The 13,001-nt window shown below is 43.1% G+C and overlaps 1 protein-coding gene across 5 annotated transcripts in view; it reads left to right on the top strand.

Moving 5' to 3' along the window:
- Positions 1–11,922, top strand: part of DDI2 (DNA damage inducible 1 homolog 2) — a 36,014-nt gene extending 24,092 nt beyond the window's left edge. For 2 of the 5 annotated variants that reach the window (XM_054579701.1, XM_054579700.1), the window contains one exon: positions 4,537–11,922. In XM_054579701.1, the coding sequence (XP_054435676.1) occupies positions 4,537–6,425 (1,889 nt within the window). In that variant the 3' untranslated portion in view covers positions 6,426–11,922. Of the gene's footprint in view, positions 1–1,788; positions 1,852–2,364; positions 2,725–4,536 lie in introns of those variants that run through there. The other 3 variants (XM_054579703.1, XM_054579704.1, XM_054579702.1) reach the window with 3 other exon arrangements.
- The last annotated feature ends 1,079 nt before the right edge of the window (positions 11,923–13,001 follow it).

The following is a 13,001-nucleotide window of genomic DNA, read 5'->3' as shown; positions in this document are numbered from 1 at the left end:
TGAAAGTGCTGCCACCAAAGACAGGAATAGTAATCGATGTAGTGTTTGTGCAATTAATGAGGTCACAGTGGTGTGTCATTGGGTCAAATTAAAACAGTATGTGAGCTATTGAAATAAAGCTACCTAATACTTTTTTTTTTTTTTTAAATCTGAATTGTTGCATCTTATTTCAATCTAAAGCCCAGACGAAGCTTCTGGGTAAAATGGTGGAGGGGCACAGTCTTGCTGCCCTCCCTCTCCATGGGTAATTTTTCCTCTCTGTCACAGAACAGTGAGTCTGGGGTGCATTTTCTAGAAACTGAAGAGAATTAACTTTTAAGATTGGGTTATTTTATAATCTTGAGTTGTAATTATTCATCAGTGGCTAATATCACATGGTACGTTTTCTGATAACAATAAAGTGGATTGGAACTGCAAGTTCAGGCAATAACTTTCTTCTAAAGAGAGAAAAAAATCAGAGCTTTAAAAATAAGCAGCCAAGGTTTTGCCAGTGTTTATTACTGGAGAACATCCAGTGGGTCAGCCTTGAGCCTCTTAGAATGGGCGTGGAATGCAGATGGAGGTTTCCAAGCTGGCCTTGTTCACAGTCTGCTCCTCCGCCACCTCGTATCTCCGTGTTACGTATGAGGTACAGTTCTGAATGTGACCTGAGTATTTCATAGGAAGGGGAGAATTTTGATCAACCAGACAGAATGAATTCACAGTTTTAATCTCTGCAGGGCAAACTTAAATGAGTTTGACATACCTACTTGGAAGGTTTTTACATTTTCTTAGTAACTTGTCAGCTAAGTCATAATACTATGTATTTAGTAATAAAACAGGATATATTATCATTCTGTGAAATCTCGATTTCCTTCTGCACAGTTTTGGTGCTTTTTTTTCTTTTTTTTTGTTTTTGTTTTATGCTAGCTGATGGTAGTGGTGCTTTCTAAATTAATAATAGTTACTCTCTTTGGGTAATTACCTTTTATTTTAAAAGTTTAGGAGATTAAAATAGAAACCACATGTTTTTAGGCATAGTGAGGGAGATGTACCAATTTTAAAAGATTCAAAGGAAATGGCCTTTTACGTGTGTGACCTCATGTTACTGACATTGTATTGGCTTGCTGATTTTTGTAATGTTTAAATAATGAAATAATTCTGCAACATCAGGTTCTGTTTGTTTGGACCATTAACTTCACAGTATCATCAAAATCAAAGCTCTGGACATAGTAGGTGAAAGTATTTTTGCTAAAAAATGTTTCTTTGGTAGCTACTCTATACCAAAGTATCTTTATCTTTTCTATCAATTGAAAAATAATTCAGAATAGGGGGTGTATCTGATATGTTTTCTAAAAACTGATTAAAAGATAAAGATGTTAAACCAGGATAGATAATCATGGTTGGTTTTAATTTCTTCTAAAAATAAATCTCAACTGAGAAAGAAATTTGGAAAGTGACGGTTACGTGTGTTCATTTACCCTCACTCCATAAGGAGATGTCCGTGTCACGTAGTTCATACTTTTTTCCACCTGTCTTGTGTTTGCCCATGAATTTTCTGTGCGTGAAATTAATTTCTTTCCAAGTTCTATAAAAGTCTGTTGAAGTTAACACATTACTTTATGTATTGTGAGAAAGTTAAAGCAACCAACAAAACTTTTGATGTCCAAACTACGGGAACATTCCCCAGCTTTGACTCTACCAGTTCCTGATGTTAAAGATGGCAAAGGAGTGGAGACTATAACCCTGCATGCTGTGTGGTTTGCATTGTTAACCCAAGTTTGCTTGTCTGTTTCCTAATTCAAACAGAGCGTCAGAAGCCATGATGCATGTAGTGTGTGTGTACTGCAGCTGGAGTGGGCCCCAGACCAGGTATTTATAGACACTGCATTCAGCCTTCATCCCGTCACGCCTGTGGTCTGTATCTGCAGCACTTCTGGAATTTAGCGTCCGTCATTCACCATTTCACCTTGTTCAATCTGGTTACAACTAGCCTGTATATATGTTTGTGTGTTGGCCTACATATGCACATCTAAGCATCATTCCCAATTTAAAGATTGATCGATCATTAGAACAGTCGAGGGGTGGGGAAATCCCAGTAAAAACAGGGTCCATCTGGCTGTTGTGAATGTCAACTCAAGAATGTCAGTATCACAGCCCTTTGTTGTTGGAGGTGACCAGGCTGTTAGGGATTTCATAAGTCCCTTTTTTCTGAAAAACTGCACACAACTACCTAGAGTTACAGAGGAGCAGAAATTTTCATTCTGTTGAGGAGAAAAATGGGAACAGGCCAGGTGACTTGTGCAGGGCCACAGAATCGATACTAAAGGCAGGGCTGAAGTTTTATTTTCCCAGCGACAAGAGCCGAGACTGCTTCTGCCTCTGCCTGGCCTGCAGATTTCCCCCCTCTGCCTCTGTTCCCTGCAGTGCAAATACGGTCACTGTCGGCCTGAGTATATTGGCTGATGCATCAAGAGGAGGAAAAGGGACCTTTTTAAACTATCACCGTAGGACTTTAGAGGGCTTTGCAGGCTGGTTGTAATTAGATACATAGGATTTGATTTCTTCTTTCTTTTTATTGTAAGGATGGGTTGAAAGCAGGCATCGTTTAATTATTCTTAATATCCATTGTCCTCATCGTCTTCTCCTATCCTCTGGTACTGACCCAGTCCTCCCCTACATTTAGGACTTAGGCCAGTGAAACTGACCATCTCAGCTACAGGAGGACTATATGCTGCTTTCATAGTGAGTACAAAATACATTCAGGCTGTGTTCACCTTGACCTCACCCAGTTGTTGTAACTGTCATACCAGTTGCCAGAAGGCCATTATCATACTACGCCCCGCCCCCCCACCCCACTGCTAACATGATATTTTCACTACAATGTGTCTTTTCTGTTCACAGTAACTCAGTATTGAATCTTTTTCAGATTCAGCCTTAGAGAGATAAACTAATAAGTGTGTTTTTAGACTCTAATGGATATAGTTTGCAGTGAGAAAATGCTGTTTTCCTGTTGACCCCTAAACTGTAAGATAATTTCATAAGTCAGTAACTTCCTGGCACAGATTTATCTTCTGATGCTGTTAACCAGTGTTGGATTAGGATGCTCTAGAGCCATTTGAATTGTAACTGCATTGCTTCATGACTTCTGAAGACAGGATCAAGCTCCCACATTGGATGCTAACGTTCAGCATGAAGCGATGGAATTGCATCTGCCGTAATAGATCTTATTGTGAAATCCTCGCTCTTATCAGCGTTTTGACTTTTAAACATCTTACAATAACTGCATAGAGGTCAGGGTTTTTTTTTTCTTTAATATGTTTATTGATTTTAGAGAGAAAGGGTGACAGAGAGAGAGAGAGAAAGACACATCGATGTGAGAGAAATATCAGTTGGTTGCCTCCCATACACACCTGTACCGGGGATCAAACTCCCAACTTTTGGGTGTGTGGGACAATGCTCCAACCAATTGAGCCACACTGGCCGGAGCCATAGAGGTCAGTTTTTAACTTAATCAGTGGCAAAAGGAGATTTAGAACTGGTATTTAATTAATGACATGCTATTTACAGTGAGTTAGTGTTTTACTCTGCTATCTCGCATGACTGGTCAGAAAGTTGCGACGGATGTAAACCATCATTGCCTGTGGAAAAATTACGTCCCTCCACTGGCCGAGCTATCACCACCCCCCTTGCTCTGCCCTTAAAATACCTACCTGGTCGGTCTTCCTTGTACTCTGTTAGTGTGATAAAGTAACTGATAATCTTTTCAGTGTTACATTGTGTGGTAAGATATTGATAGGAATTGAATCTGTTTAATCTTTAGCTTTACATTTGTTCTCCGAGTCGGTGCTCACGTAGTTTACTATTTTTGGAAGTTTGGATAGAAAGAAATAGCGTGTTTACTCTTCTGTCTTCTGAAGGTCCCCAAGCATTACATTCTTTCTCTTTATGATTCCTGCTCTGTCCCAGATATAGCAGGTTTTAGACGTCTCATTTATAACCTCAGTGTTCACACTTGAAACACTGGAAGCGCATTGGCAGGAGAGGCGTTTGAGGGCAGAAAGCTTCAGAATTTGTAATGCGCCTGCAAATCACCCAAGACGCTTATTGGAAATGCGGGTTCCTCGGCTTACTACCACGGGTGGTGTCCCAGGATCGACAAGCTTAGCAAACATCCCAGGTGATTTCAGAACAAGCAGTGAAGAGCACACACCCGGGAAACTATTCCAGGGTTCTGGTCTCACTGAGAATAAAGATACATAAATGTCCTTCCGTCTTGAGCACTAACCCAGACATCTTGTGGATGTTTATTAATGACACTTTAAAATAGTGAATTACAATATGCCTGTTTCATTAAGAACGTGCCTGCCTCTTGTTTTGATGCTGTGATGTTAAATTGTCTGCCATAGTGAGAACAGTTTTTGTAAAAGTCTTGTATAAACAAACCCAAGTTTAAGGACCTGATTTAGTTCTATCCTGTTTAGATTTGTATCCTCTGATAATTTAGTGGCCTTTGTAACCTGTTCATCTCTTTCCTTTTCCTTTTGTTCCATACAGAGAAAAGTGGTGAAGAAACTACCTCACTGGGAATGTCATCATTACCAACTCCAGATGGGCGTGACCATCCGGCCTGTCCTTCAGGAAGGAGCCTTGAGATCGGTAACCCCGCGGGTCTTGCTCACTCTGTCTCTGCCTCAGTCTGCCCTGTCAAGCCCAGTGACCCAGACAGCATCGAACCTACAGCTGTGGAGGCCTCAAATTCTGCCGAATTCCAGGTAGCCTCTGAAAAGAAAGAACCTCTCCCCACCCAGGACCTTGCTGATCCCGCCCCTTCAGCAGACAGTGCTCCGGCAGCCCAGAGCCCAGTCATACCTTTGCAGAATTCACCCGGAGAAGCCACCGTCGCAGATCACCTGGAGAAAGTTCCTGCTGAAGGAAGCACCCAGAGCCTCCAATCTCATCTCCACCCAAGACAGGAAGTATCTGTCACAACCACTGGGATGCCAGAAACACAGAGGTTTCTAGGTGAAGAAGGTTGGCATCCAGCATGTCAGGCGCTGAGTCAAGTGGCTGGCCTTCAGCAGCACGAGGAGCCGGAGAATGAGCAGCGCAAGGTTGCACCACAGAATGCGCTGTGTGACCGAGGACATCTGTGTATCACAGGGGACTTTGAACTTCTTGGAGAAAGGCAACAAAATCAACCAGAAAGTGTTGATGCAGAAGCTACAATGAAAGGAGACAGGCTGCAGCAGAATATGGACCTTCCTTGTACACAGAGAAACAGTCTATCTTCAGAATGCTTTGACTGCTCAAATTCAGAAACACTTATGGAAGTGGATACAGTCGAACAGTCCTCAGTTGCTGTGCTTAATTCAGCAGATGGTCAGAATGCCAGTGTCAAGAATATCCGTGCATCTGATCTCACCTTGGATAATCCCTCCATGGAAGTGGAAACATCAAAATGCAACCCTCCATCTGAAATTTTGAGTAATTCCATTTCCACTCAGAATTCACAGCTCCCAGGAAGTAGTGTGGAAATGTCTGAGACAAATACAGAATGTGGGGGTTGCTCCCCCTCTGTAAGTCTGTGTGGCAGTTGTCAGCCCTGTGTGGAGGCAGCAGAGGGATCTTGCTCATCTATAACAGCAGCCTTGAAGGAACTCCATGGACTTCTGGTCACTAGTAGTAAACCAGTTTCAGAAAATCCATCTGAAGAAGTTATCTGTCAGTCAAAAACAGTAACTGAAGGCCAAACAACTTTTGGGATCCTTTCTGAAAGATGGGTCCAAAATGAGCAGCTTACAGTTACCCAGAGTGAACAGTGTTCACAAGTCTCCTTCCGTCAGGCCATATCTGCATCAGTGAAGACAGAAAAATTAACAGACACTTCAACTGGCGCTGGAATAGAAGATGTAGAAAATACTAACTTCAGGGGTCCAGGTGATGGCCTATTAACTGATAAGGAAGGTGTCCCCAAGTCTAGAGAATCAGTAAATGAGAGCAGTTCTGTCACCCTAGCCTCAGATAAAACGTCTAATCAATTACACTGCACCTTAGGTGTAGAAATTTCACCCAGACTTTTCGCAAGTGAGGAGGATGCACGCAATCAGACTTTGGAGCAAACTAAGTCTTTGTCATCAGATTTCATACTGGTTAAAGATTTGGGTCAGGGCACACAGAATCCAGTGACAGACAGGCCTGAGACCAGAGAAGATACCTGTCCTGAAGCTACAGGGCCACTCCTTGAATTTGAGCCACCTACCAGCTGTCCGTCCTCAAGTCCCTCCATTCTTCCACCATTCAGTTTTCCTGCTGCAGACATTGACCGGATTCTCCGTGCCGGCTTTACTTTGCAGGAAGCTCTTGGGGCTTTGCATCGAGTTGATGGAAATGCAGACCTTGCACTTCTTATTTTGCTAGCAAAGAACATTGTAGTCCCTACATAACCATGGAAACATGGGCTAGACCATACTCCATTCCCTAAAAATAAAAAGCTATACACACACACACACATACATACATACAGTACATGTAGAAACCTGTGAGCAGAATGTTGAGCCAGATTTTTTTTAAAGATTTTTTTCAGCCAAAGTAATTTACAATCTCTTGTCTAATGATTTTGTCTTCTATTTGTTAAAATTTGGGCCTTTTAAAATGTATTGGCAGTATGTGCATATGAAAGCTTTTTATTCTCATTAAGATGATGTATTCTGGAATAAAACTGATGATTTTGTGTATAGCATACCATTTAGAATGAGAATGAATGCTTTGAGAAGCAGAAGCCCTGAGAAATCCCACCACCCATGCAGCCAAGAACAAATTGAATTCACATATAGGCTGCGTCTCTGCTATAGGCAAGTTATGGCTTATTGGTTCAATTGTCAGTTTATAAATTGGACCACATGGTTTGGGTGTTCAGAATTCTCCTCAGTGCTTTGTGTATTACGATTCGTCAGTTATAACAAGACATTGAAGAATAATTGAACAATATCCTAGCGTGCTATGTTGTTACTCATATGGTTAGGTAGGATTTGACATTTTAAAGGGATGAATCAGGAGGATTTAAAACTTGGGTTACTTTGTACATCGCAGGCTGCTGCATATGTTGGATGGGATATTGTGGGGGAATTAAGAGTGGAACATGGTGCTACCCAGATTTAAAAAGAAGAAAAATCCTGCAATTCCATTTACAAATGTCTCGGTGATGTTTCAAGAACTGTGAGTGGAAAATAATGGCCTAAACCTTGGAATTTCCTGGAGATTGGGGTTGCTAGCATCTCACTGATCATACCTCACCCTTTAATGACTAGTGATGATCTGAAGTTCGGCCAATGGGTTGATTGCCAGCAGTCTGTTTCCTTTCTAAACTCATCTACTAGGGAGTTCTGAAGCTCAGTTTGAGCTGTGATCTGAGTGCAACATTGAAGTGTGAACTGTGCCACTGGTTCATCTTGGTGCTTAGAATGGTCAGTCTGGTGAGTGTGCTTCATGGCAGCGGAAATAGTAATTGCAGTTTCTGACTCAAGTGGCCTTGGTAGTATATTCCATCCTGTTTCTTTCCTCAGGAGTTCCTTTTTTTTAAACAAGATTCATCACATTTGTGTTTACCATGTCCATTTAGAGTGGGGCATAGTATATTGATGTACTCACTGTGGCCTTTTTAAATATGAGGACTAGCCCTTGGAAGTCATTGTCCTATGGGCCCCACTGTGCAATAATCCTAATGGGCAGATTTTACATCATCCCCCCTCCCCCCCCGAGGGTGGGGTGGCAGGGAGACTGCTTTCCTGTGTCCATAGTAGGAACTGGAAATCTTGGTTTTGTTGAAAAGAATTTTGAGCATGATAATTCCCAGTTCTGGGTTACACCTTGCAGTGTGTTTCAAACAGAACCTTTGAAACAGCGGTTTATGAACTTAGTGTTAAGTGATTTTTGTCTAAAGTCTGACTCTTTGAAAGCTCATTTCCATCAGAATTTACTACGTCGTTGAGTACAATCAAAATGGAGGCTCCTATCAGGAGTTTCTGGCATTGTAATCTGGAGCTACTTAAAGGCATTTCTCTTCTACCCTATTCCACCTTCTTTTGGCTGTGATGTTTGTGGGTGTGTTAAGAGACTTTAGTAACATGATGGAAAAGTTGCCTAGACTCTTCATGATCCTCTGGGGTTAGGAAACAGCAGAAGTTGCAGCTGACTGTTTCCAAGAGGGCACTCAGAGCAACGGGTGAGCCAGATTGTCTTTAAAATGTTTTAGGCAGTCACATGCTGCAGACCCTTTTGCCTGCCCTGCATCAAAGAGATCAGACACACTGGAAAGCTGCTGAGAGGGTTCTGTCAACGGACCCTGAGCGCTGTTTGTAATTAAGTAGTTGGTGCTCTCTGTGATCGCAACAGAATCCAGTGGCAGTGCAGTGCATCCTGCGTTCGCTTTATGGGTGGAGATTGGGAACTTACTCTAAGCTTGTAAGCCTTTAGGGCCACAGAGGGGCGTGGAAGAACGTAACAGTGACAAGAGACTTCTCCCAGAAGGCCTTCCAAGTGAAGACAGGCCGCGCCGTCTGCTGTGAGTCGGGGTGCGCAGCGCTCAGAGCCTTGGCCGCTGACTTCGTGTGTCGGTGGGGATCCGGTCCCAAGGTGGGGTGTGGAATGCCAGTCTGGGGGGGGCTTCATGGCAATAGTTTTTTGTGTGTATGTATATTTACTTTCAGGAGAAAAGGGATTAGGCCTATAGGTGTAAATGAGTTCTTGTTAGGAATACTTTTGAGTTTATCCCACTTGCCAGATGTGCTTTTTCATCATTTTCCAATGTATAATCGCTTTTTATTTTTAAGATCTTATTTCCTGTCCATCATTTGTATGAAAGTAAAGTTGTTGATACTGTTTGGATTTTGAGTCATTTGTAAATTCAGTTCTAGGACACAAAGGGAATTATTAAGGAACATGACACTGGTCAGCCTGCACTGTCAGCTTTTATTTGAAGTGCAGAAGTTAGAGATTAATTTTTCCAAGAATAAGATGGAATTGTGAAACTCCTCTGCTTGCCAGCAGAACTGGTAACAGCCAGCCTAACCAGTAACGGGCCACTCTACTGGACAGCTGTCTGGTTAGCGCTTACCTCCAGGGTGGTCCCAGTTTATTCACCAAAGAGAGATTTTTGTGTATAGCTTAGGCATTCTCCCTTAAGTTGGTTCCTGTGTGCAAGGAAGTGCTTGGTAACCGGACACCTGTAGGTAGATTTTGCTGTTGAAGGTGATAGGAATGATCTCCACTTGTACCTGCTGAGGCCCCCAGGCATCGTCAATAAATAGCCTTTGTCCCCGGTTTGGGCCTTAGCCATAAACATGAAAGATCACCAGTTGTTTGACAAAGGGAACTGGGTACCTAGTGTGTGTTAAAACTATGTTGCTTGCAGCCTACCCCATGTGTTTTTTCCCAAAACTTTAGCAAGAGGGTTGCAGTAAATGGACAGATACATGAGGCTTTGCGTCACTGGCTGTATAACCATTTCAAGTGGCATCTGCCTGTTCTTCCCTTACCACTTCTGTCTCTAGTAAAAGCCATAAACATTTAGTTGGTTTAACCACCAGCTGTTGTGTATATATAGATGTGTGATTGATGAGTATGTTATAGTTAACTTTACATAGATGAAAAAGCGAACAGTTTTCATATTTACAAATATATCCTTCACGTGGGATTTTTAATCTTTCCATGTATATGAAAAGAACAGCTTTGCAAATAACTGCCCAGGAGAATCGCTTTCTGGTTCCCTTTGCCTGTCCTGACACCCGCCCTGAGGGTGAGCAGGATAATTGCACTATCACGTGCTCCAGAGTTACCACCGGTAACACACACAAGAGGCACTGGCTGCCACGTGCACTCCGCCGTTCCCTAGCACAGATACCGAAAGGGCAGATTTCTCCTGGGACTTTGGAGACTCGGCGTGCTCTGTCCAAACTAGAAAGTTAGTTTCCCTTCCAAGGAGGTGAATGTTACCTTAGCTCCATAAAATAAGCTTTTTCTCTAGAACTTAAAATGCCAATTGCTCTTAAAGTAAATTCAAAGCATGTCCTTGAGAACTGGGAATGTAAAATCATGGCTCAAATTCTATTAAACTAAAGAATTTAGGGGTGAACCTTTGAGGGGCTTGATTTTCTCTTGTGCCTTAGTCTCTCCAAATAGCAGAGGCATCAAATTTTGGTGAGAAATGAAAGTGGAAGTATGGGGGTGGGGGGGTCACGGAAAATGGCCCTCTTGAAGTCAGCAGGCACACGTGGGAGGGTCTTGAGGCTCACCTTTATTGTTCCTTCAGAACTATCCTGCACCAAGTCATTTGGTAGAAGGAGGGGGGAGCAGGGTAGACGGATGAGTAAATACGGCAGATAGTCCTAACCATGCACCAGCGACTGCTTTGTCTTCCATCAGGCCCTCCGAAGCAGGGTGGAGGGAGGGCGGGTGGGTGCTGCGGCACCCTCCCCGCTCCCCCTGAGCAGGGCTGTCCTGGAACACTATCCATCTGGGCCAACGGGACTTAGAGGATTCTGCAGGCTTTGCTGTTGTAAAGCAGCTGAATGCAAAATATGAAAACGGAGCTCCAGAGCCGAAAACGCAGTGAGGGCGCAGGACTGGATGGTGGGCATTTGTGAGAACCGAGTACTCGTAGCGACCTTTCTACAGGACAGCTCCATCAAAAGGGCATTTCTTTAATCTATCGTTTAAAGTGTCACCACATAATGTAACCGTAAAACATACAGGGAGAATTTCTGGACTTTAGTAACTTAAGATGTTTACAATAAGTTACATATTGGTGATTGGTAACCTAGACCCTTTGGGGGCTCTAAGGTGAGAGGATATAGCTGATATGTTTTAGGGCCCGGTCTTGTGGAATGAAATCAGCAGGGGAAATGGGTCAAGGGTGTAGAAGTTAGAGATTATTCCTTTGACCTAAAAAAACTAAGGAAACTACAAAAGACCTGGAACAGAGCGGTGGAATACAAAATTAGAGTAATTTTTACAGAACTGTTTCTCTTTAAACATGTACCATAAGGTTTTCATTAGCTGACTTGAGGAAGGGGCATGCTGGGATGTTTTTTCCTGGGAAATACATGTCTGATGGGAAATGAGGCTGTTTACCAGGAGTTTGTTTTGCACAACCCTGAATGAGTGCATGTGTGGCTCAAAGAAAAAGGCAGACCTGCTAATGTCCTGCCGGAGGCAGTCACGTTGCCGTATTTTTAAATGCCTTTGGTCTGAGGTTCCCTGATGCTGTCCAGATATCTTTTTCCTTCCCTGAAGGCTCCACAGCTGGGTTTATGCCACCATCCATGACCTTTTTCTCTGAATGATGATGTTTCCACTCTCTATTCTCCTACTCATTCTTTTGAGATAGTTCTGGTGATAGAGCAACTCCACATACTAATTGCATTTGCTTTTTTCACTGTGTACCGACGATGAAAGTTGATGTGCTCATTTTAATTCAAAATCTCATCTTCATGGCGAGTTGGGCCAATGGCCTTCGCACTCAAGTAAGGTTTGTTTACTAGTTTTATAGCCATATTTGGCAAATCTTAGCAAATAGAAACTGCTCTTTGTTCTTGCGATCGCTCATGTATGCTTTCCTGACTTTTGACGCTTTGAGACTACTGCATCTTACGAGAACTGGGCTGATTGGCAAGATAGGCCTGCCCATAGCTCAGTCTCGCCCATAATGCTTTGGTTTTGAGAGTTGAAAAACTCTTGAGAACTTAAGGGAACCAAACTCAGGAATCCCAAAGTTGGTTGCATTGTGCCATTGGTTTAGGGGCTGGACAAGAGGGCCAGCCTGCAGCTGAGTGAAGTAGATGCATTTGGGTTTGAGTTTTTGTCACACAATGAAGTGTAAGTCAGCCCTAAGTAATTAAAACACTTTATTTTATTCTTCTTTTTTTTTTTAATAGGAACTTTCTGAAGAAAAGTGATGTGTAAAACATTTGATATTTAAGACAATAAAGTTTTTATCATAAGACTCTTGTTTGATGAGTTTCTTTTAAATTGAGATGGTTCATAACCTTTTATCCCTGTCTCTATCTCCCTGTCCCTTTAAGTAACTTCTGCCTGGGCTCTGTGACTTACCATGTGCCTGAACCCCAGAAGAAATGGGCATCCACAAGCCACTGAAGTAACTTTGAAATAGCCACTGCAGGAGGGTAGCTGTCTGTGGACGTGGAAGATGTGCATTCTGTGGTTCCGCATGGGCAATCGATACACCGTAATAGAAGCAACACTGTTGGTGGGGTATTGTGGTTCAGACTAGTCTCCAGAGCCAGGCTTCTTGGGTGTCAGTTGCAGCTTTGCCACTTACCAGCTATGTGACTTTGGGTAAGTTGTCTAACCTTCTGTGCCCCAGTCTCCTCATCTGTAAAATAGGGACCGTTGGGGGTTACAGGGATTAAACAAGTTAATGCATATAAAGTCCTGAGAAAAATCACTGGCACATAGTGAGTGCTCATTAGATACTAGATAGTAGTATTCATCTCATTGCATAAGAGATTTGAGAACATTAAAGGGGATTTCCAGAAGTTGGGCAGTTCTAGCAATTGTGTGGGGAGAAGAGAGCTCTGCCCCATGCAGTCAGTGAAGGGTCCTAGGCTCCCAGGGCTCTGCCTTGTTCAACATGTGGCTCCCAAGATGCCTTCGCAGCTGACATGCCAGGAAAAGAGGAGGAGGGCTGCGCGTGGAAGTTTTTGTAAAATACCAGGCCTGGGAGTGGTGTACCCCACTCTACCCACACTTCTCTACCCACGTTGCGCTGGGGAACTCAAATCATGTGGCCGTATTACCAAACTGCCAGGAGGCTAAGAGATCTACTTGTGTGCCGGAGGAGACGCCGAGTACAGCTAGCAGCCCTTCAACTTCACCTCACTCATGGACCACACGCACATGCCCCCAAGGAGAGGGCGCATGTCTCATCCAGGCGCTCAGCTGACCTCAGTCCAGAACCTCTTGTGATGCCCTGTTCTCTCCTTCAGGTCTTGATTGTGGTTTCT

Source organism: Pteronotus mesoamericanus, unplaced genomic scaffold (assembly GCF_021234165.1).
Source record: "Pteronotus mesoamericanus isolate MK-2021 breed Mesoamerican mustached bat unplaced genomic scaffold, CSHL_Meso_final contig_557, whole genome shotgun sequence".
NCBI lineage: Eukaryota > Metazoa > Chordata > Mammalia > Chiroptera > Mormoopidae > Pteronotus > Pteronotus mesoamericanus.
The sequence above is the reverse complement of the archived record's forward strand: the minus strand, read 5'-3'. Positions and strand labels throughout refer to the sequence as shown.